The sequence below is a fragment of the Erythrolamprus reginae genome, chromosome 1 (genome assembly GCF_031021105.1).
Source record: "Erythrolamprus reginae isolate rEryReg1 chromosome 1, rEryReg1.hap1, whole genome shotgun sequence".
Lineage (NCBI taxonomy): Eukaryota > Metazoa > Chordata > Lepidosauria > Squamata > Dipsadidae > Erythrolamprus > Erythrolamprus reginae.
Window position 1 is genome coordinate 404439357 of NC_091950.1, and position 25191 is coordinate 404464547.

Consider the following 25191-nt stretch of genomic DNA (forward strand, 5'->3'; position numbering starts at 1 on the left):
TTGGTGATTCCTCCCCCCCCCCTCCGGTTGCAAGCACTGTTATGTAATGTAATATACTTTGGGCAATAGCAGCTATATAAAGTATAAATTATCAGTTTTAACAGAGGACAGCTTTTTGGCAAAACAAAATGTCTTCAGGTTTTTCAAAGCAAGAGCAGATCTGGCTTGGTTGGTCTCCCAGTTTTGAGGCTGGCCTGATCACCTGTGATTACCTGGAAAGTCTTAATGTTTTTCTCACTAAGGGCATTGTGCAGTGGGTAGAGTGGTAGACATCCATCCTGTGAAAAGAATTGTAAGGATGCCGGGATGTGTTCCCAGGATAAAAGATCAATTGGACTCACTGTAAATTAAATGTAGATACAATTATATTAAAGTGACCAAATGCAATTGCCTTCTGCCTATTTAATAAGAACGTACAGGCTTTCTGTGCTTTACTCAATCAGTGCACAGAACAGCCAAGTTATGCAGGCCATGCACCCAGAACAAAACATTGTGTTCGATACAAACCGTACATTTGGTCCAGACATGACCCAGAGCATGTATGTTCCAAGCATTTCAGGATGGGAGACAATGAGCCGGGGTGGCGCAGCAGGTAGAGTGCTATACTGCAGGCCACTGAAGCTGACTTGTAGATCTGAAGGTCAGCGGTTCAAATCTCATCACCGGCTCAAGGTTGACTCAGCCTTCCATCCTTCCGAGGTGAGGACCCGGATTGTGGGGGCAATAGCCTAGCTCTGTTTAAAAAAGTGCTGTTGCTAACATGTTGTAAGCCACCCTAAGTCTAAGGAGAAGGGCGGCATAAAAATCGAAGAAAGAAAGAAAGAAAGAAAGAAAGAAAAAGAAAGAAGAGGCCGTGCTAATGGTTTGGTGATTGAGAGAGAGAGGCAAATGTGGGAAAGTTTTATTATGCCATGTTTGAATTCGAAGGAAAAGGAAAAGAAGCGATTGTGCAAAAATGTATCTAGGCTGAAACCTAAAACCATCCAGAGCTTCTACGTTTCATTTTGATTAACTATGACTTGCTCAGAACCAATCAAAACAAATTTCTGTAGAACATTTTTTTTTGCAATGCACAAAATACATGTTTTAAGAATATTTCTGGTTTTTAATAGTTTTCCCCTTTAATCACATTAAAAATTACAGTAGCTTAGAGACAGTTTGGGGAGAGGTTTTAGGAAGGGTGTAAGTTGAATTATTTAGGCACGACAGGAAAGCTCTGAGATGGACCTCCAGCCCAACATTACTTGAAATGTGTGGCTACAATTGAGAGAACAGAGTAGTTCTGTTTCCATTTCTACTCAGGAAGTATCCCAACCTTCTATGGACTGTAGCTGCCTAATATATTGGTTCACAAATCTCAGAACCAGTCAGGTGCTCCCAATATATTAGGACAGTGCCAAATTGGAGGGAAGTGCTGTTGATTGCCTGCTATATTAAAATTATTGCTACACCTATAATTCCAAGAATTGGGAGGGGGGGGCATCTCTCACATGTAGTCACTATTTTTAAACAGTTTTAAAAATAATACGAGGTTCAGACATATTCCTGGTCGGAAAAGTAACATATGGGCAAGCTTTCTAAGGTCCAGCTCATGCAACACATTTTAAAAGCATTGGTTTCACAAGTTCATCCTATGATTGTAGTTCCATGGAGCTCAGTAACTCGAGTGTAATTCACAAGTCAGTTGCTACATGTGGAGATTCCAGATTATAAGTGCACACATGGTTCTATTTTAGAGTTCCCTCTCCACAAGTCTCAAAAACGGAACATAAAAATTTATCGATTTGATTTTTAATTCCAGCAGTTAGCACAAAGCTAGCTTGTCAGTATTTAGTTGCCAATACAGTACTTTGCTTGGCACTTGCATCAATTTCCTGAAATTTACATCTGGAGTTTCTGCTCCATTCACATTTATTTTCCCCGGAGAAAATATTATTCCACATGTTGGGTAAAGAATTGAGGGGGGGAAACCCAGCCAAATAACTCTTTCTTTCTTTCTTTCTTTCTTTCTTTCTTTCTTTCTTTCTTTCTTTCTTCATTCATTCATTCATTCATTTATTGGATTTGTATGCCGCCCCTCTCCGGAGACTCGGGGCGGCTAACAGCAACAATAAAGCAGTGTACAATAGTAGTCTGATGTTAGAAACAATTAGAAACAATTAAAAAACCAAACATACATACATACATACATACCATGCATAGAATTGTAAAGGCCTAGGGGGAAGAGGATCTCAATTCCCCCATGCCTGACGGCAGAGGTGGGTTTTAAACAGCTTACGAAAGGCAAGGAGGGTGGGGGCAATTCTAATCTTTGGGGGGAGTTGGTTCCAGAGGACCGGGGCCGCCACAGAAAAGGCTCTTCCCCTGGGTCCTGCCAAGCGACATTCTTTAGTTGACGGGACCCAGAGAAGATCCACTCTGTGGGACCTAACTGGTCGCTGGGATTTATGTCTTTTGGCATCATTATGAGAAGTTTTTATTTAAGCAAACACTTGACTGAAGATGAGCAGAGGGTTAATCATTTATTGCAGTATATTTTGTTACCTGCCCACATTTCATCCTAGGTTGCTAAGAATAGATAAGGTGGAACAGCACCTCTGCTATTGGAGCACATTTGTTCCAGTAAAAGGGATAACAATGCTTCTCCACACTCCACTCTTATCAACTTTACTTACAATCTGCAACACTAAGGAATCAAAAGCCATTCACAAATTATATTCTCAGCCCTGTTAGCCCAATAGGAAATCAACTCAATGCATAGTAAAGGAGGGGATGGGCATTCTTGGTCTTTTTAAAAAAAATTCCAGTAAAGATGCAGCCAGTATTAGACTAGAAACATTTGGACACCTTTCCTATCAATCTTTAGATGTTAGGCAGGGATCCTTAACCAAAATCTTTTTTTAAATGTGGCCAGAGCCCATGATGGCTGGAACTGATTACAGTCAGAATTACAGTCCATGACATTTGACATGGTCTTATGCAGCAGAAGATTGCTTCAGGGAAAGGCATGTATTTATTATGGTCTTCAGATAACCAGCACCAATTTGTGTTGAAATGCAAAATTTAAAAGTGGCAATAACAATGCAGCGTTATAGATGCAATATTTTTTCCTGTAGAATGATTGATTGACTGATTGATTGTGTGTTATAAAATTATATTTGGAATCCTAGATATTCACCATTATGATCTATCCCACACCTGATTTTTCAAGTCTCTTAAGGGCGACCCACTTTTATTTAAGATAATATCTTGTGAGTTGTAAAAAGACATAGAAGACCGTGCATTTTTTTCTCCACATTTAGTGGGCTTCCTGAAAAATGTTGTTTTACAGAAACTAACAATCTTGGAGCACCTTTATCAATTAAATATTATTTCATTTTAATTTATTCCATATTAATAATTACGGCATTTCCCCAAAAATAAGATCCTATCTTATATATATTATTGAACACTGAAATAAGCGCTTGGCTTTACTGCCATGGACTCAAAAGCCCGATTGGGCTTATTATCAGGGGATGTCTTATTTTGGGGGAAATAGAGTACTACCATAACTGCTGCAAAACACTAACCAAATTTTCCTTTTGGAGTTTAAAAAATAAGTTTTTACTGTGGTTGAGATGATTTATATCTCAATAAATAAATCGGTCAGTGACGGCGAACTTTTTTTCCTCGGGTGTCGAAAGCGCGTGTATGTGTGGTATCGTGCATGCGCAAGTGCCCACACCCATAATTCAATGTCTGGGGATGACGAAAATGGCCTCCCCCCCCCCCCCCGGAGGTAGAGATGCGGAAGTAAATACACTATTTTTGGCTATGAACAGTATCACAAGCCTTCCCTTAACACTTCAAACCCCTAAATTGCAATTTCCCATCCCCTTAGCAACCATTTAGATTATTACTCACCATGTTTATTTATTAAAGTTTATTAAAAAAATATTTATTAAAGACGGCCGAAAGTTTGGCGATGAGATATGACGTCATCAGGCGGGGAAACCCGTGGTATAGGGGAAAACCGTGGTATAGACTTTTCGCGAAGTTCGAACCCGCGAAAATCGAGGGAACACTGTATCAGCCATTTTTGGGTCAAATGAATAACAAAGAGTTTTGGGAGCAATGCAGGCCTATTTTGCTTAAAGTACATTTCTCCTTTCCCTCTGCTGATTTTTCAGAAAGCACCCCAAAGACCTCTGCCAGTTGCAGTCCTGCTCCGGATTCCCCAATGAGTTCCAGCGACTCTGTGAAAAGCTTGACGGAACTGGTCCAGCAGCCCTGCCCGGCCATTGAAACCAGTAAGGAAGGCAAGCTGCAGGAGTCGAGCGAGGCCTCGACTTCCGATTCCCACTGCACAACCCCATTGCCTCTCTCCGGCCATTCATCACTCAGCATTCAGGAACTGGTCGCCATGTCACCGGAACTCGATACCTATGGGATCACCAAGCGGGTTAAAGAGGTGCTCACGGACAACAACCTTGGTAAAGAAAGAAAAAGTGTGTGTTTGTGTGTGTATGTGTGTAATTCTGATTGTTGTTACAGTAAAGGATTTTTTTTAATGTTCATTCTTGGCGTTGCTAATAGGAACATGTTTTAAGCCAGGTCGAATATCTAATAATAAACAAGTCAACAATCATAATTATTTGGTGAATCAGAGAAGGCTTTGCACATGGATAATTAATAGGGCTTGTGCCAAATTTATGCAGGGACCCAGCTCTTTTTATAATGCACCACACGTTCTTCATATAATTGCCTTTCTTGCAGCAAATACTAATTCCAAGGGTTTGTCACTTTAGGAACTTTAATGTAGTTGCATTTTCAAGGAATCACATAACTTAACCAAAGAATAAGTTTCCTGCAAGTTTATTTAGTGCTTAGGTGAAAAATTAGATGGAAAGAGAGAGAGATTTGGGGCATTTTTATTTGGTTTTTGCCTTCATCAGGTTTTTTGGCTCCTGGCAACTGCCTAAACTAGTTCCTGCAGTTTTTTTAGTAAGATTTTTCAGAGATTGGTTAGCCATTGCCTCTTTTTAAGGGCTGATGGGATATGACTGGTCCAGGTCATCCAGCTAGTTGTGTGCCTAACGCAATACTAGGACACACAGTGCCTTAAACCACAACAGCAAACTGGCTCGGGAGGCAGACAGAGAGACAGTCAAAAAACTGAAGCCCATTTCCCCTCTATTCAATAGATAATTAGATTTTTCTCATTCCCCACCCATTAACCCCTTTGTGCATTGTCTATAGAGATTTTCAGTCATCCATGTCATGGCTGTCCCAAAGGTGCTTTTTCAAAAGGCAACTGATCTTTTTTTTAGTTTTTCCTTGAAGATGTTTCACTTCTCGTCCATGAAGCTTCTTCAGAGCTGGTGGATGAGAAGCAAAACACCTTTAAGGAAAAGTAAAGTCCAGTTGCCATTTGAAAAAATCATCTGGTTCTTCATAAATTTTTCAACCTCTCTGCTTTCCTCCCCAAAAGAAGATGACACTGGCATAAACCTGAGAGAACCACCCTTCTAAAGCCAAGATTATACCAAAGCATTTAAAAAAAAAAGAATAATTATTCAGGATCTCCTTTCCCTCTTTTAATTGTGATGGATCCGAAACGCCAAAAATGAGTCAATTGTCAGGCTTCTATGGATTGTACCTGCATTACTATAACTTGCTTTTGGTTTTTTAACCAAGACAGAAAAGTAGATGTACAAATCACATGCAACAAACATTTCACGACTGAGCTCAAGTTTTAGTTGATTAAATAAAATTAGTTGTTTTTAGACATTCAAAAAAATATGGAACAATGTTACAAATTATTTCATTGGCTGTGGAAGTTGAAAGAGAGTATTTGTGTATGTGTGTCCTGAACTTACAAGCACAATTAGGATTAGAATTTCTGCTGCTAAACTAGACTCTTAGGTCAAGCAAACCCAATTTTAGGACCTTCTTTGCCATAATCATTAAGGAAATCACTGTAGTTAGATTAGATTAGATTAGATTAGATTTATTGGATTTATATGCCGCCCCTCTCCGCAAACTCGGGGTGGCTCACAACAAGGTAAAAACAATACATAATAACAAATCCAATATCCACCAATCCAATTACAATTTTAAACTAAAAAATTCATAAAAAACAACCCTGGAATATTAAAAAACACGCATACAATCAATCTAACACCAAAACAACATGGGCAAGGGGGAGATGTTTCAGTTCCCCCATGCCTGACAGCAGAGGTGGGTTTTAAGGAGTTTGCGAAAGGCAAGGAGGGTGGGGGCAATCCTAATCTCAGGGGGGAGCTGGTTCCAGAGGGTCGGAGCCGCCACAGAGAAGGCTCTTCCCCTGGGTCCCGCCAGACGACATTGTTTAGTCGATGGGACCCGAAGAAGGTCAACTCTGTGCGACCGAACCGGTCGCTGGGATTCGTGCGGCAGAAGGCGGTCCCGGAGATATTCTGGTCCGGTGCCATGAAGGGCTTTATAGGTCATAACCAACACTTTGAATTGTGACCAGAAACTGATCGGCAACCAATGCAGACTGTGGAGTGTTGGAGTGATAGGGGCATACTTAGAGAAACCCATAATTGCTCTCGCAGCTGCATTCTGCACGATCTGAAGTTTCCGAACACTTTTCAAAGGTAGCCCCATGTAGAGAGCGTTAGAGTAGTCGAGCCTCAAGGTGATGAGGGCATGAGTGACTATGAGCAATGACTCCCGGTCCAAGTAGGGCCGCAACTGGCGCACCAGGCGCCAGTTCAGTGAATCATGTGGTTGTTAAGGAAATCCATCTTCCTCAATTGACTACTTGTTGGAAACCATCTGGAAATGTCGCAAAGGGCAACCACATGAGCCTGGAGTAACAATAACAATAACAACAGAGTTGGAAGGGACTTGGAGGTCTTCTAGTCCAACCCGCTGCTTAGGCAGGAAACCCTACACTACTTCAGACAAATGATTATCCAACACCTTCTTAAAAACGTCCAGTGTTGGAGCATTCACAACTTCTTCAGGCAAGCTGTTCCACTGATTAATTGTTCTAACTTTCAGGAAATTTTTGGGTGTTGCAAAACATTGTAAATTCATGCCAGTAGCCAAATTTTGATCACAGAACTGGGAGGATAGAATAGAATAGAATAGAATTTTACTGGCCAAGTGTGATTGGACACACAAGGAATTTGTCTTGGTGCATATGCTCTCGGTGTACATAAAATAAAATATACATTTATCAAGAATCATGTGGTACGACACTTAATGATTGTCATAGGGGTCAAACAAGCAATGAAGAAGCAATATTAATAAAAATCTTAGGATATAAGCAACAAGTTACAGTCATACAGTCAACATGGGAGGAAATGGATGATAGGAATGATGAGAAAAACTAGTAGAATAGAAGTGCAGATTTAGTAGAAAGTCTGACAGTGTTGAGGGAATTATTTGTTTAGTAGAGTGATGGCGTTCAGATATGGCAACAATCATAAGTGTGAGGACTATTGTTAAGTCGTTTTTATCAATACTGTTGTAACTTCATATAACCACTGAATAAATGGTTGTATGTCAAGGACTACTTGTGGATAGATGGATGGACAAACAGATCGATAGACATATTGAGTAATAATTTGTGCAATTCTAGTAATATAAAATCATAAAATGTCCAAGAATAAAATATAGTAGTCCTGTATTTATGACCACAATTGAGCCTAAAATTTCCACTGCTAAGTAAAGCAGTTTTTGAGTTTTGACCCTTTATGTGAACTTTATTGCCATAGTTGTTGAGTGAATCATTGTAGTTGTTAAGTTAGCAACAGTTAGTAATTGGATTAAAAATTAGACAACTAGATGATGTTGTAGCTTCTCAGAACTCTTCATCGCTGTTTCTTCCAGTCACTGCAGTATTGGCTGGCACAGAATGTGTATGGCAGGCCTTTGTTAGCAAATTTGTAAAGTAGCAATTGTATGTTGTTCACTTATCCATATTTTATTAGAATAGCCTAATAGTAAGTTACTGCGCAGAATGAGCCAATAAAATTCATAAATTCATTAGATTTCTCTAGTCCTGATGATAATTTACTTATTAATGGATTTTGATCCACAGCTCACATTAGAGAAACATCTTTCAGCTGTGGCGAGGGGGGCGTTTGCCCAGGTTCGCCTGGTGCACCAGTTGCTGCCCTATTTGGACCGGGAGTCACTGCTCACAGTCATTCATGCCCTCAGCACCTCGAGGCTCGACTACTGTAATGCTCTCTACATGGGGCTACCTTTGAAAAGTGTTCGGAAACTTCAGATCGTGCAGAATGCAGCTGCGAGAGCTATCATGGGCTTTCCCAAAAATGCCCATGTAACACCAACACTCCGCAGTCTGCATGGGTTGCCGATCAGTTTCCGGGCACAATTCAAAGTGTTGGTCATCACCTATAAAGCCCTTCATGGCACCGGACCAGGGTATCTACGAGACCGCCTTCTACCGCATGATTCTCCACTGCACTGGGAAGGAGAGTCCAACATGGGTAATTACCAATCCTATTGGTAGAGACTGAGTTAATTTAAATATTTAAATGCGAGGTAGCCACCGCCCCTTAGCAGCCCCCAATACCTCAGTTTTAAAAACTCAGTCTAAGTGTAGAGACTTGAGTTTTGTTCCTCTGTAATGAGGGAATAGTATAAAGAGTTAAAATAAGTTAAAATAAGATTCTGTAAATAAATAACCTGTTTAATGTTTTTTCTTCTATTCCTGACAGATCACAGAAGAAGAAGGATGGATTCTTGAAGGGGTCTCTGTCCTCCGTGGACACCACCCCCACCTTTATTCTCCCCGGGCTTCCCTTCCCTCAGCGGGTACCATGCCAATCGGGGAGCGACCCAGCCTAAGGTCACTGGCCTCAGCGGCCAAACCAGGCTGGTAGCCGAAGGTGAGGGGGTCCGTCCCCCTCACTGTGAGGCTTTTGAGAGGACTTCGCGGCGAAAGAAAGGTCTTGGCAAGCCGCCAGCGCCTCTCAGCTGTTCGGCGGCGAAGAATAAAGCCGCCGCCGCCGCGCCGCCGCCGGAATCGCCGCCTCCGGGTGCCTTGAAAGCCACTGTGGTCGGCGAAGAAGGTTTTTAATGGAGGAACGGTGTGCTCTTCCCTCCAGGGGGGTCTACAATAAGCCCCAGGAGAAGAGTAATGTTCGCGGGCCGCCATTTTGGGGCGATTTTTCCCGCGCCCGCCATTGCTGTCAGGAGATTTTCCTACAACCAATCAGCAGGCGGAGTACAGGCTACAGGGCGCATGTGTGGCCTTTATGAGGTGATTAGTCACCATTTTGGAGAGAGTTCTTTGTAAGGAGAACATTCTTTCTGTGACTCTCGAGGCCTTGTTTGCTTAACTACTGTTAATTGTAAGTAGCATGGAAGATAAAATTCCAGAAAAAGGATCTTCCCCCAGCACAGTGCCCAAGGATAAGGGCAAGCCAAAGCCCAAAGAGAAATCAAAGCCTTCCTCATCATCCCTTAAAGAGGCAGAGAGAAGGATTATGGCACTAGAGCAGAGGCTGGAGGCAGCCATCCTGACACCTAGGATTGCCTCGCCTCTCCCTGCGCAGTTGATGTTCCAGGCCAGGGATTTACAAGCTCCCCAGTTGGGTACAGTGGAGGCCTTGTCAGAAAGGGATTGGTCCCCAGAAAGGCAGGCTCCTTTTCTGCCTCAGCCTGTTTATTCTGCACCAGGCCTTAGTCAACCTAGACCTGCTTCTGCTTCTGCTGCACATGCATTTAAGAGTGGGCCTTCGGCAACCTTTACTCCCACTGCAGCTGGACTCAGAGTAAACCCTGACACCTGGCAACAGATGTCTCCAGCCTTGCAGGAGCTTGTTACAGATGCTTATTCACAGGGGATGGCATCAAGAGTGCAGGATTCACGCCCTGTTCCATCCAGAAACCCTTGGTCAGTACCGCCCCTCTCGGGTATGGGGTCCTGGGTAGAGGAACCTCCCCAGTTGGAAGACACCGAGAAGGAGTATGACTTTTCTGATGACGAGACCGCTCCTGAAGCACCAGTTGTAGCAGGTCTCTTCAAGGCTTCCTTCTTTAAGGTGTTGCTTCATAAGGCTAAACAAACAGCAGACTTGCCAGGCCCTAGCAAGCCTACAGATTCCACTGAGGACCCCAAACCATCTACTGTCCTCTTTAAAGAACCCCAGCCTGAGACTGACCATGTGCCATCTTCAGACATCTTCATACAGGGCATTAAGCGTCCCTGGCTCACTCCAGCAGCTGCACAGGGACCTTCAGTCATGGAGCGTAAATTCTACACGCTGGATGACGATATGGAGAAATTATTAGAGTTTCCGCCCATTGATCAGCCTGTAATGACTCTAATTTCAAAGGCTTTAGTTCCTTCTGAGACTGGCGACAGCCTAAAGCCAGAAGATAGAAAGGCTGAGATATTATTGCGTAAGTCTCACTTAATGGCCAGTTGGGGATTTCGGGCAGCGGCGGCGGCCTCTTTTTTCAACCGGGCCTCTATAATATGGCTACAAGAGGTTCAAGCCCGTCTAGGCCCAGATGATGGCCGTTTAAGACAGGACATCAGTAAGCTGTTAGCGGCAGCTGAATTTTCCGCCGATGCCACCCTGCATGCGGCAAAGTTTTCGGCTCGGGGGATGGCGACCTCTCTGGCTTCCAGGCGACTTCTCTGGCTGAGGAACTGGCCAGCGGACCTCAAGTCCAAGTGGAACCTGGCTTCCTCCCCCTACCAAGGTGAGAAATTGTTTGGGGAGTCGCTGGATCCGGTCCTAATTGAAGATAAGGACAAACGGAAGTCCCTTCCCAGAGCGTACAGACGGCAGGAGCGTCGTACTAATCCTTATAATCGTCGCCAGCCCTTTCGCTGGGATTCCTCATCGTCGGGGGGGCAGAATGTTAGGCCCTTTCAGCAGGGCCAGTATGGACAGTCATCCTTTCGAGGTGACCGTGCCCCATTTCCGGACCGACAGAGGGGGTATCAGCAGGCTAGGAGGCCATTCAGAGGAAACCAACGGGGCTTCAAACGCAACGCCAAGTGACTTTCATTCTCTGGCGCCCATAGGAGGCAAACTACAACTTTTCAGTGCCTCCTGGAGAAGTATCTCCACCGACAAATGGGCGATAGCCACAATTGCTCAAGGGTTGCGTCTGGAGTTTCTTCAGCCCCCACCTCAACGTTATGTCCAGTGTCCATCAAACCGCGATCCGTTGAAAAATCTTCATTTACAGCGGGAAATAGAACATCTTTTGCACATCAAGGCGATAGAGAGAGTGCCCGAGCATGCCAAAGGAACAGGGTTTTATTCCATCGTCTTCCTTGTACCAAAAGCTTCAGGAGGGTTCCGCATGATCCTCAATTTGAAATCTCTCAATGTCTTCATCCGGTATCGGAGATTTCGGATGCACTCTCTCCAGTCGATTCTCGCCTCTATTCGTCATCACGACTTTCTGTCGTCAATAGACCTGAAGGATGCTTACCTGCACATTCCTGTTTGGCCGGCTCATCGTCGTTTCCTCAGGTTCTGCCTCAACGGTACTCACTATCAGTACCGGGCAATGCCGTTCGGCCTGTCCTCTGCGCCTCGGACATTTACAAAACTAATGGACATATTGACGGCGCATGTCAGGGCACGGTCGGTGCGGGTGATGGCATACTTGGACGACATCATCGTGATGTCCAAGTCACTGCCTCGAGCGCAGCACGACTTGACGCTCACACGGGAGGTCCTGGAGAGCCTCGGCTATACCATCAACGAGGAAAAGAGTCATCTTGTGCCTTCTACCAGCATCCAACATCTGGGGTCGATTATAGATACCACCCAGGACACGGTCTCTTTGACACCGGAACGGCTTCTCAACATTCGGCGACTGGTCAGCGACCTGTGTCGACATCATCAGGTTTCGCTGGCCATGTTGTCCAAAGTACTCGGGACTCTGGTTTCAGCGATTGGAATCGTGCCATGGGCTCGATATCACATCAGGAAGCTCCAGTGGTTCCTGCTCCCGTACCAAAAGGTCAAGGTCAGTCACTCTCACCGGCAGGTGAGGATTCCAGCAGGCGTGAAACACTCTCTCAGATGGTGGTTGTCCCCAGCCTTGTTTCGCGGCTCTCCTCTCCACAGTCACGACCATCTGGTTCTGACTACGGATGCGAGTCTGTCGGGTTGGGGGGCGCACATGGGGCCCCATATGGCTCAGGGGTTATGGTCCCAGGAAGACCTAGCTCCTATCAATATCAACTTTCTGGAGCTCAGGGCAGTGTTTCTGGCACTTCAGGCCTTTTCCTCCTTGGTCCAGGGCAGAGACATACTGGTTCTAACAGACAATGTAGCAACCAGGGCCCATCTCAATCACCAAGGGGGCACGAAGTCACAGCGTCTAATGCTCGAGACTACAGCTCTCTTCGATTGGGCCGAACGTCATTTGTCTTCATTGAGAGCGGAGCACATTGCAGGGACCAGCAACGTGCAGGCGGACTGGCTGAGCAGAGCGACCATCGATCCTTCGGAATGGAGACTCGCTCCGGCTCTTTTCCACAGCGTAGTCCGCCGCTTCGGGGTACCATCAGGGGATCTATTTGCAACCCCGGCCAACGCCCAATTGCCCAGGTTTTATTCCCGGTTCACGACTCCAGGTGCGGAAGGGGTCAACGCCCTGTTGTCCCCCTGGCCCAAAGGCCTCCTTTATGCCTTTCCACCCACATGCCTGATTCAAAGGACGTTGGACAAGATGGTGCAAGAGGGAGCGGAGTTAATCTTGATGGCTCCCCATTGGCCGAGACGCCCTTGGTTTGCCGACCTGACAGCCTTTTCGGTGTCCTCCCCATGGAGGATTCCGGATTGCGAGATATCGTTATGCCAGGGGTCAGTGTGTCATCCGAACCCTCAGTGGTTCCAGCTGACCGCCTGGCACTTGAGAGGCTCAGGTTGACGAATCAGTGTATCCCGGACAATGTGGTTGATACCATGCAGGCCGCCCGTCGACCGTCTACGGTCCGGATTTACCAAGCTACATGGGCAGCTTTTTGTAGGTTTTGTTTAGAACGACGTGCTAACCCTCAAGAAGCTTCGGTTATTTTGGTGTTGCAGTTCCTACAAGCAGGTGTTGACAGAGGTTTAGCGCCAAATACATTGAAAAGACAAATAGCGGCCCTGGCAACCATTGTACAGGTACCGTTTTCCCGTTCACTAGCACAACATCCTTGGATACGGGAATTTGTTAAAGGAGCTGTCAATTCCCATTCTCCTCCGGTACATAGGTTCCCGACCTGGGATTTGACTCTCGTACTGAAAGCTCTTACTTCACCTCCCTTTGAGCCGCTCAGGACTATTTCACTTCGTCTGCTGACAATAAAGACTGCATTTCTTGTGGCAATCACTTCTGCGCGCCGAGTATCAGAATTGTCTGCTCTGTCCACTCGGTCAGATTTGTGTGTGTTCCACTCGGACAGGGTGGTACTTAGGCTAGATCCGACCTTTATTCCCAAGGTCAACTCTGGGTTTCATAGATCGCAGGAGTTGGTCCTTCCTGATTTTTGTACTCATGGTCAACATCCGTTGGAGTTGAGGTGGCACAAGGTAGATGTTAGGAGGGCCTTAAAGATTTATATTAGGAGGACTGATCAGTTTAGGAAGACTGACAGGATGTTTGTATCATTTGCTCAAGGATCTATGGGACTAGGGGTCTCATCTAAATCTATCAGTCGCTGGCTTAAGGATTGTATTGCAGAAGCGTACAAAGCCAGGTCTCAATCGCCTCCGGCGGGCATAACTGCGCATTCCACCAGAAGTGCGGCCGCGTCTGCCGCTTGGAATACTCAAGCATCTATTGAGGACATTTGCAAGGCAGCGACTTGGGCTTCGCCTACAACCTTCATCCGTCATTATAGACTGGACTCGGTTGCTTCGGCTGAAGCTTCCTTTGGGAGACGTGTGTTGCAGAGGGTTTGTTCCTCTCCGTCGACCGTGGCACAGCCTTTTCCCTCCCAAGGGATGTGAACTTTGGTATATCCCATGTTGGACTCTCCTTCCCAGTGCAGTGGAGAAGAACCGTTGTACATACCTGAACGGTCTTCTCGATGCACTGGAAGGAGAGTCCAAACCCACCCGGCGTAGTGGCCAGGTCGCCGGAGTATTTGGGTTGCGAGGTTTATGTGTTAATTGTTATATGGTTAAAGTTCAATAAATTGTGTTACCTCTATACTGTCTTCGTTTTTAAAACTGAGGTATTGGGGGCTGCTAAGGGGCGGTGGCTACCTCGCATTTAAATATTTAAATTAACTCAGTCTCTACCAATAGGATTGGTAATTACCCATGTTGGACTCTCCTTCCAGTGCATCGAGAAGACCGTTCAGGTATGTACAACGGTTCATCCCAGCAACTGGTTAGGTCCTACAGAGTGGGCCTTCTCTGGGTCCCGTCAACAAAACAATGTCATTTGGCGGGGGCCAGGGGGAAAGCCTTCTCTGTGGCGGCCCCGGCCCTCTGGAACCAGCTCCCCCCCGGAGATTAGAATTGCCCCCACCCTCCTTGCCTTTTGTAAGCTCCTTAAAACCCACTCCTGCTGTCAGGCATGGGGGAATTGAGATATTCTTTCCCCCTATGCCTTTACAATTTATGCATATTATGTTTGTTTGTAGGAATGTTTGGTTTTACAATAAGGGTTTTTTAGTTGTTTTAATATTGGATTTATATGATGTTTTTTATTACTGTTGTTAGCCGCCCCGAGTCTACGGAGAGGGGCGGCATACAAATCCAATAAATAAATAAATAAATAAATTTCTTGAGAATGGATTTCTAACTGACCATAATCTACAAAAAGACCATATTATCCTAAAAATTTCCAAGGTATTTCCTTTAATACCTTGACAAAATCATCATTTCCCCATTATTTATTAAGAAGAATAAACCATTAATAAACCATCTTGAAGGCAATTAAACCTGAATGTGGGAATAGCCCAATTAACGCTATCTCCCCACATGATCCTTATAGTTCCTGAGATCAAAGAGAGAAAAACAAACCTAGTATCAATTGTTTCAAAGTAAATTTATATTTATTAAATGTTTTACATTTTTTTCCTTTCCACGAATTGTGTTTAAATGTTTCTGAATCTATCAGGCTCTGTTTAACCAACCCATATTACTTATAGAAATTCTGTTAACGTAAGTGTGGTTGGTGAGAGCGTGACAAATGCAGGTGTAAATTGGGCCCATTATCATCTACAATCGTTCCAGACTTCATGCAGAAATTGGGCTGGGGTTTTTTTTAGGTATCTTTTTTTCCCCCGTTAGGTTATTTTTGAAGCTTGCCTTCTTCTCCGCAAATTAAAAGCTTTTATAGTTATCTCTATCACACAATACTAGGATGAGGGGGCACTCCCTAAAGCTCATAGGTAAGAAAGTGAGGACAAATTAAGGGAAACATTTCTTCACCCAGTGGGTCCTTGCTTTATGGAATTCACTTCCAGAAGAGATTGTGACAGCTGTCATCCTGAATAGCTTCAAGGCAGGATTAGAAACATAGAAACATAGAAGTCTAACGGCAGAAAAAGACCTCCTGGTCCATCTAGTCTGCCCTTATACTATTTTCTGTATTTTATCTTAGGATGGATATATGTTTATCCCAGGCATGTTTAAATTCAGTTACTGTGGATTTATCTACCACGTCTGCTGGAAGTTTGTTCCAAGGATCTACTACTCTTTCAGTAAAATAATATTTTCTCATGTTGCTTTTGATCTTTCCCCCAACTAACTTCAGATTGTGTCCCCTTGTTCTTCTGTTCACTTTCCTATTAAAAACACTTCCCTCCTGAACCTTATTTAACCCTTTAACATATTTAAATGTTTCGATCATGTCCCCCCTTTTCCTTCGGTCCTCCAGACTATTAGATAGATTCATGGATGCCAAGTGTATTGGTGGTTATTGAAATGGATATCCAAGTTGGTTGAGGCAGGCAGGATTCCCTTGGGTACCATTTGTTGGGGCTCAAGGGAAAGGGAGGGTCTTGCCTTCTCTTTCTGCTCAAGATGCCCATGTACAACTGGTGGGCCACTGTGTGACACAGAATGCTGGACTCGATGGGCTTTAGTACGATTCAGCATGGCTCTTCTTATGTTCTTATAGTTTGCCTCCAAAGATTTGACTTTCTTGTTGAGGATCAGCTGGAGGGAGAACTACTTCTAGAAGGATTTCTGAAGTAATAGATGCTTGGAGGGGAAGGAAGGTATTCCCTTCCCTAATGGAGATCAGTACAAATATAACTCTCACGGGAGAAAATTACACAGTGATTGCCAAAAATCTAAACTGACTGGCTCGCCGACATCTTCAGGAATTGTGTTGATGACTTCCGTGTTAAAATAAAGTATTGTGGCAAGACAAAAAAAAAGAGAAGACATAGTTTTAGATAACTGCAGCCACCAGTGTAAATTTCAGATCTATAAATCTTGCTAATAAAGGTCCCTTTGTGTATATTGTATAGATCAGTGTTTCCCAACCTTGGCAACTTGGAAATATTTGGACTTCAACTCCCAGAATTCCCCAGCCAGCGAATGCTGGCTGGGGGATTCTGGGAGTTGAAGTCCAGATATCTTCAAGTTGCCAAGGTTGGGAAACACTGGTATAGATAACCCAACACAAGCAGTTATAGTTATCCATGGTGAAATATTCACATCCAGACCCTGTTTTTGCATGAAATTTGGGGTGGAGGGGAGGGGGAATTGTCAAGTTCTCGATTTCACGTGGCAAAAGTAATCTAGATATTGAGATGTAATCCGTCTGCTTGAATGTAAAGCAGTGGTTCTCAACCTTTCTAATGCCACAACCCCTTAATACAGTTCCTCGTGTTGTGGTGACCCCCAACCATAAGCCTAGCGCTAATTCTCCCAACACCTCCACTGTAGACGCTTGATTCATCGGATTGTAAAAATACGTTTCACGGTGCCAGAATAGAAGCTTTAGATCCTAACACCATGGCAAATTTGTCTTTTCCCATGATCTTAGGTGGCCCCTGTGAAACGGTCGTTCGACCCCCAAAGGGGTCCCGACCCCCAGGTTGAGAACCACTAATGTAAAGCCTTTTGCCACAGCTCTTCTTTTTCCTTCACTGAGACAATTTTCCTCCTCTGTGCTTCAGTTACAGCTAGAGAAAACTCCACCGAATCCCCCTCTGTATTCATTCCACTGCCCAGATGTAGAAGAAAAAAATACCGTAAGCTCAATAAGGACAAACAGGAAGTTTCCTCTCACACCCTCCCATCCTCATCCATCTTTCGTACGGGGACCTTTTAGAATTTTTTTTTTAATTGGCCAAGTGTGATTGGACACACAAGGAATTTGTCTTGGTGCATATGCTCTCAACGTACATAAAATAAAATATACATTTGTCAAGAATCATGTGATACAACACTTAATGATTGTCATAGGGGTCAAATAAGCAATGAAGAAGCAATATTAATAAAAATCTTAGGATATACGCAACAAGTTACAGTCATACAGTCAACATGGGAGGAAATGGGTGAAAGGAATGATGAGAAAAACTAGTAGAATAGAAGTGCAGATTTAGTAGAAAGTCTGACAGTTTTGAGGGAATTATTTGTTTAGTAGAGTGATGGCGTTCGGGAAAAAACTGTTCTTGTGTAGTTGTCTTGGTGTGCAGTGCTCTGTAGCGACGTTTTGAGGGCAGGAGTTGAAACAATTTGTGTCCAGGATGCGAGGGGTCAGTAAATATTTTCCCCGCCCTCTTTTTGACTCGTGCAGTATACAGGTCCTCAATGGAAGGCAGGTTGGCAGCAATTGTTTTTTCTGCAGTTCTGATTATCCTCTGAAGTCTGTGTCGGTCCTGTTGGGTTGCAGCACCAAACCAGACAGTTATAGAGGTGCAGATGACAGACTCAATGATTCCTCTGTAGAACTGAATCAGCAGCTCCTTGGACAGTTTGAGCTTCCTGAGCTGGCGCAGAAAGAACATTCTTTGTTGTGCTTTTTTGATGATGTTTTTGATGTTAGGTGACCATTTTAGGTCTTGAGATATGATAGAACCTAGAAATTTGAAGGTTTTTTTTTCATCCAAGAATAGGCCAATATGTTGAAGGTTGCCTAAAAAGCTCAGAAACCTCTTGAAAACAAAGAGGAATGTTTGATGTAATCCCAATCCCCTACTTTTCTGTTCAATATATCATATCGTAAGTTTAACTGTGGCATGAAAGGGTTCAGTGCAAGACAAGACTGAATATATCAAATTGCTGCACTTTTTTAAAAAAAAAATACTGCAATAAAAGCAGCATTAGCCAGAATAAGGGGTTTGTCAAAAGTCAAAAGATTTAGCAAAATGGAAAGGTCTATGCCAGATTGAAAAAAATAATGTCTGAAGAGATATCAGTCCCCTTGGAAAAATGTTTGAAAGCTGCCAATAAAAACTCCTTTGCTCTGCATATCCAAGCTGGGAAACCCCATTGATGAAAGGACCTCCAAGTAGAAGGTTCTTGAACTGTCGCGACTTCTCCCCACAACAAATAGTGCTAAATTCTATCAATCTCTTGATATGCTTCTCTTTATTAATGAGTAGAAAATGAAATGAAATCAATCCAAGGAAATTTATTTGTTTATTTATTAGATTTGTATGCCGCCCCTCTCCGTAGACTCGGGGCGGCTCACAACAGTGATAAAGAACAATATGTATTGACAAATCTAACAATTTAAAATCTAAAATAGCAATTGTACGTTTAAAAAATCTAAAAAACAAGGAACCCCAATATAAAAAAACATACATACAGTCATATCATGCACTAAAACTACATAGGCAGGGGGAGATGTCTCAGTCCCCCCACGCTTGACGACAGAGGTGGGTTTTGAGGAGTTTACGAAAGGCAAGGAGGGTAGGGGCAGTTCTAATCTCTGGAGGGAGCTGATTCCAGAGGGTCAGAGCTGCCACAGAGAAGGCTCTTCCCCTGGGTCTCGCCAGACGACATTGTTTAGTCGATGGGACCCGGAGAAGACCAACTCTGTGGGACCTGACCGGTCGCTGGGATTCTTGCGGCAGAAGGCGGTCTCACAGGTATCCTGGTCCGGTGCCATGAAGGGCTTTATAGGTAATAACCAACACTTTAAATTGTGACCGGAAACTGACCGGCAACCAGTGCAGACTGCAGAGTGTTGGAGTAACATGGGCATATAAATCATTTCCTATTTCAAAAAAAAAGTTGCTGCATAAATTGATGTTCGTCAATCATATTCAGAGAGGACCTTTTAAGTTAAACAGGTTGTAGGCTGTCCACGATGTGTCGACAGGTAGCTGGTAAGGCCTACAGGGGCACAAAACGTTTTGCCACATGTTGGGCAGACGGGTGTGGGCACCATTGTTGCAGCATTTGTACCAGTAGCTCTGGCTTTACGGAGACATCGAAATGACATTTATGGGATGGGAGAAGAGCAGGGAAGGCAGACATATTTTTCACCCCTCTTTTCAGCCACCGCTGCAAGGATAAACCAGAGCATCCTAGTAGTTGGGAACCTTCAAGTTTGTATAATTGACATCAAATTGGAAGGAGAACTACAATAGGCTTTTTAAGTTTCCACAAATTCAGGTGTCTATGTGAACTGACCATTAGAGCAGACTCATTCCCTAAGAAAGTTCCTGTGAAGGCAAAAATTGATAAAATGGAAACTTTCCATCCTGATAGTTAAGGTTCATTTGGTCTTGGATTTTTTTTTTTTAAAAAAAGACACAGTTTGCCCTCCAGAAGGCTTTGGCATGCCAGTAGCTGAGCAGGGAGCAAAGGTGTGTCAGGCTGATTGTTTGAATGCTTTTGATTAGCTTAATGGAATGGTACTTGTACGGAGCCTGACCGCAGTACGATTTGAGCATCTGGTGCCCTGAATGGCAGGAGCTGACTAAGGAAATACAGGTTGGAAATTGTTTCAGTCTGCTGCTAGTCTTTGTTTCCATTATCTCCCTTGTAAGGTCCTCAGTCTTGAACAGCAGGAAGTCCTCCCAGTTAGGAGAATCAGTTTTGTCCTTTTTGCCCATGAAAACAGCAACCCTGGGGGAAGGACAAAGTTATCCAGATAATTAGACCTACAAAGAAATTAGGGGGTGAGGGCATTGTTGTAAATTCGCTCGTGAGCCTACATTTGCGTGTACAGTGTTCCCTCACTTTTCGCGGTGGATGCGTTCCGAGACCGCCCGCGAAAGTCGAATTTCTGCAAAGTAGAGATGCGGAAATAAATACACTATTTTTGGCTATGAACATTATCACAAGCCTCCCCTTAACACTTTGAACCCCTAAATTACAATTTCCCATTCCCTTAGCAACCATTTAGATTATTACTCACCATGTTTATTTTTTAAAGTTTATTTTAAAAAATATTTATTAAAGGCAGACGAAAGTTTGGCGATGACATATGACGTCATCGGGCGGGGAAAAACGTGATATAGGGAAAAAACTGCGAAGTATTTTTTAATCAATATTTTTGAAAAACCGTGGTATAGACTTTTCGCGAAGTTCAAACCCGCGAAAATCTAGGGAACACTGTAATGCATTTCATTTGAAGTTGCAGTCTTGAAGTCTTGCGGCCATCATAACCATAATACAGGGTGTGTTCCCAAAGTAATGCAATTATCTTCTTAAAGTAATTTATTGAACAGATTTGCACAAACACTTAAAATTCTTCAAAGTTCTGTCCTTGGGCCGCTACACATTTTTTCCAGCGACTCTGCCATGACCGGTACGCGCCCTGGAAGGCGTCTTCAGGGACCTCTCGCAAGATCTTCGTCACGGCTGATTGGATCTCTTCTATGGACGAAAAATGTGCCTTGCCACAACGCGCTACGAGTCCGCGAGTTCCTGACCAAACACTAGGTGCCAACGCTGCCCCCCCCTCACCGCTCCCCCCCTATAGTCCTGACGTCGCCCCAGCAGATTCTTTTTGTTCCTTCGGATTAAGGCAGCCCTGAAAGGAACCCGTTTTTTGTCCATAGAAGAGATCCTATCAGCCATGACAAAGACCTTTCGAGAGCTCCCCAAAGACGCCTTCCAGGGCGCGTACCAGTCATGGCAAAGTCGCTGGAAAAAATGTGAAGAGGCCCAATTTTAAGTGTTTGTGCAAATCTGTTCAATAAATTACTTTTTTTAAAAAAAATTACATTACTTTTGGAACGCACCCTCTATGTCAGTGCAAAATTAGTGCTCTGGGGTGGAGCTCCATTTTCGCTATGCCACTTTCCCCCCATCCGAGCAGCAACCCACCCCTGGATACACACACGAGAACCAAAGCTGCACGCACAGCGCACCAGTAGTGGCAGTAATAGCAATCCACCCCTGGACTCCGTGGTTCCAGTCCAGGCCTTAACTTTTATACCCAAGTCATAAATTCTTCTAGAATAGGTCTTTCTATCCTCAAAAGGCATTATGCATTTCTTCCCTCAGTTTCATTTTCCATAAATCATTTCAGGAACTCCAGAATCAAAAGGATTTTTTTAAAAAAAATTCCATTGTGGATTTATATCCCACTTCACTGCTGGAGTCTTTAAAGCATGTCGTTAATTCTGATTTTAATGATATCTAATTTGGATTACAGTATAATGCTACCATATCCCACTTTTTTTTTTTACTATTATTTGCATGTCTGCTTTCACGAGATCACTTTACAAGCCTTTTACTCTTTAATAAAAAGCGTTAATCATCATTTGACTTTTATTAAATAAGAAAGGTTTTAAGGAAAAATGTATGAAAGTACAGTGTTCCCTCGATTTTCACGGGGGATGTGTTCCAAGACTGCCCGCGAAAGTCGAATTTCCGCGAAGTAGAGATGCGGAAGTAAATACACTATTTTTGGCTATGAACAGTATCCCAAGCCTTCCCTTAACACTTGAAACCCCTAAAGTACAATTTCCCATTCCCATAGCAACCATTTAGGTCATTACTCACCATGTTTATTTATTAAAGTTTATTAAAAAAAATATTTATTAAAGTCGGATGAAAGTTTGACGATGACATATGACATAATCGGGCAGGAAAAACCGTGGTATAGGGAAAAAACACGCAAAGTATTTTTTAATTAATATTTTTGGAAAACCGTGGTATAGACTTTTCACGAAGTTCGAACCCGCGAAAATTGAGGGAACACTGTATATGTTTGTCTAATGCTAGATCATTGTTAGATTTGGTTTTGTTTGCTTTTTAATTTGTTTGTTTGTTGCTTGTTTGTTTATTGAATTTAGAAATTGCCCATCTTCCTTAGAAAGGGACTTTTTTTTTTAATGTCTTCAGGTGACTACCTGGACATTTCCCTGGAGTTCCTTGAAAAGATTTCAGATAGCTTGCTATCACCTGCTTCCTTGAACTGAGAGAGTTTGAATATCCCAAAGTCAAGCAGCTGGTTTTATACAACTCACAGTCTCCTGGTTACTAGTCTGGTACCTTAACCACAATACCGGACTGGCTCTTACTATACAAAATTTCAAATACCAGAAGGCTGATAGTGAAAGTAGAAAAAATTGAGCTGCACATCTGCTTTGGCTATACAGTGGTACCTCTAACTACGAACGCCTCTACTTAAGAACTTTTCTAGATAAGAACCGGGTGTTCAAGATTTTTTTGCCTCTTCTCAAGAACCATTTTCCACTTACAAACCCAAGCCTCCAAAACTGTAACTGGAAAAGGCAGGGAGAAGCCTCTGTGGGGCCTCTCTAGGAATCTCCTGGGAGGAAACAGGGCCGGAAAAGCCGGGGAGAAGCCTCTGTGGGGCCTCTCTAGGAATCTCCTGGGAGGAAACAGGGCCGGAAAAGCCGGGGAGAAGCCTCTGTGGGGCCTCTCTAGGAATCTCCTGGGAGGAAAGAGGGCCGGAAAAGCCAGGGAGAAGCCTCTGCGGGGCCTCTCTAGGAATCTCTTGGGAGGAAACAGGGCCGGAAAAGGCGGGGGAGAAGCCTCCGTGGGGCCTCTCTAGGAATCTCCTGGGAGGAAACAGGGCCTGAAAAGGCGGGGAGAAGCCTCGGCGGGGCCTCTCTAGGAATCTCTTGGGAGAAAACAGGGCCTCCACCCTCCCTGTGGTTTCCACAATTGCACGCATTATTTACTTTTACATTGATTCCTATGGGAAAAATTGCTTCTTACAAACTTTTCTACTTAAGAACCTGGCCACGGAAGGAATTAAGTTCGTAAGTAGAGGTACCACTGTACTGGTATAGCCAGTCTTGGTTGTTGCAAGATGTTGACCTTTTAGATACCCTTTGCTAAAATGTCTCTGTTACATGATTAAGAATTGACTCAGAATCCAAAATGATTTAAGAGCTTCTGAAACAAAACATTCCTTGTTTCATGACCTAAGGAGCAAGCTAATTGTTTTTTTCATAGCCACTACACAAAACAGAAGCATTTTATTGTAACCCCACTGTGAATGAATTGGTGTGTCAAATTCCAGGCCTTTGAAACGAAAAGCATTTAGAGACTGGCTGTGATCAGTCTTCCTCTTCGGTACAGATATCAGGTAGCTCTCTAGCAGCCAAAAGAATTAGCCATCTCCCTATAACAGCGATGGCGAACCTATGGCACGGGTGCCACAGGTGGCACACAGAACCATATCTGCTGGCACTCGAGCTTTGCCCTAGCTTAACTCCAACGTGCATGTGTGTTCTGGCCAGCTGATTTTTGGCTCACACAGAGGCTCTGGAGGGCGTTTTTGGCTTCCAGAGAGCCTCCCGGGGAGAATGGGAGAAGGCATTTTTACCCTCCCCTGACTCCAGGGAAGCCTTGGAGCCTGGGGAGGGCAAAACATGAGCCTACTGGGCCCACCAAAACTTGGGAAACAGGTTGTTTCCGTCCTCCGGAGGGTGGCGGAAGCTGTTTTTGCACCCCCCCAGGCATTGAACTATAGGTGTGGGCACTTGCGCATGTGCGATAACACATGTGCACGCTCTTTCGGCACCCAATGAAAAAAAGGTTCACCATCACTGCCCTATAAGCTGCTTGCTGGTTCTTAGGGATTGTACCCTTCTTGTTAAGAAAAAGCCCAAACAATCAGGCATCTTTTGATTTTCAAGTACAGTGTTCTCTCGATTTTCGCGGGCGATGCGTTCTGAGACTGCTCGCGAAAGTTGAATTTCCGCGAAGTAGAGATGCGGAAGTAAATACACTATTTTTGGCTATGAACAGTATCACAAGCCTCCCCTTAACATTTTAAACCCCTAAACTGCAATTTCTCATTCACTTAGCAACCATTTAGATTATTACTCACCATGTTTATTTATTATAGTTTATTAAAAAAATGTTTATTAAAGGCGGACGAAAGTTTGGCGATGACTTATGACATCATCGGGTGGGAAAAACCGTGGTATAGGGGGGGAAACCGCAAAGTATTTTTTAATTAATATTTTTGAAAAACCGTGTTTAGCCGTTTCGCGAAGTTCGAACCCGCGAAAATTGAGGGACCACTGTATATTGTGTTTTTTTTTCATTTGCATCCAGATCTATAAAAGTCTTATTTCTCTTGTACTCAATATTTTTCTCTCTTTTTTTTAGCCTAAGTAACTTAATGTTTTGCATTTCTTTTGCAGGTCAGCGTTTGTTTGGGGAAACAATCCTGGGGCTGACCCAAGGCTCAGTCTCCGACCTACTTGCTCGCCCAAAGCCCTGGCATAAACTGAGCTTGAAGGGCCGGGAGCCATTTGTGCGCATGCAGCTGTGGCTCAACGACCCAAACAATGTGGAGAAGCTGATGGACATGAAGCGAATGGAGAAGAAAGGTAACTTCTGTCACTTCTGCGGTCGAAGGGAGGGGAATTGATGTCCAGCCCAAGATGACTCTCTCGTTTAATTGAAAAATGCTTTCAATATGTTTCAAATATCACTGGCCAAGAGCATAACCTTCTGAGTCATGCAATTCCCACAATTTGTGGGCCACCCAGAGTTGATGTTTTCAGTTGGGTTGCCTTAGATATCCAAATAAATAAATAGATAAATAAAACATCAAAAAGGTTAACGTGTGGGAAGAAGCATTTAATACGATCCAGGAAGGTTAAAATTAGCCGAAAGCATAAGATTAAACAAGCCCTACAGCCAGGGATGCAGTAGAAACAGCTAAACTGAGTTAGTTGCCCCATTTTATCCAATAATCTTTCCAAGAAAAGAAGTTTTGAGAAGAATTACTGGAAAAGAAAAGTTCCGCATCACAAAACACAAAAATGGTGGGTTATATATCCAATACATATATAAATAA

At 43.7% G+C, this 25191-nt stretch overlaps 1 protein-coding gene across 6 annotated transcripts in view; it reads left to right on the forward strand.

Annotated features, from left to right (window-relative positions):
* Nucleotides 1-25191, forward strand: part of CUX1 (cut like homeobox 1) — a 538811-nt gene that overhangs the window by 444241 nt on the left and 69379 nt on the right. For 4 of the 6 annotated variants that reach the window (XM_070735185.1, XM_070735181.1, XM_070735182.1 and 1 more), the window contains 2 exons: nucleotides 4170-4472; nucleotides 24530-24718. The exons of 1 other annotated variant lie outside the window; for it this stretch is intronic. In XM_070735185.1, coding sequence (XP_070591286.1) covers nucleotides 4170-4472; nucleotides 24530-24718 — 492 coding nt within the window. The remainder of the gene's footprint in view (nucleotides 1-4169; nucleotides 4473-24529; nucleotides 24719-25191) is intronic. One more of the 6 variants, XM_070735184.1, reaches the window with a different exon arrangement.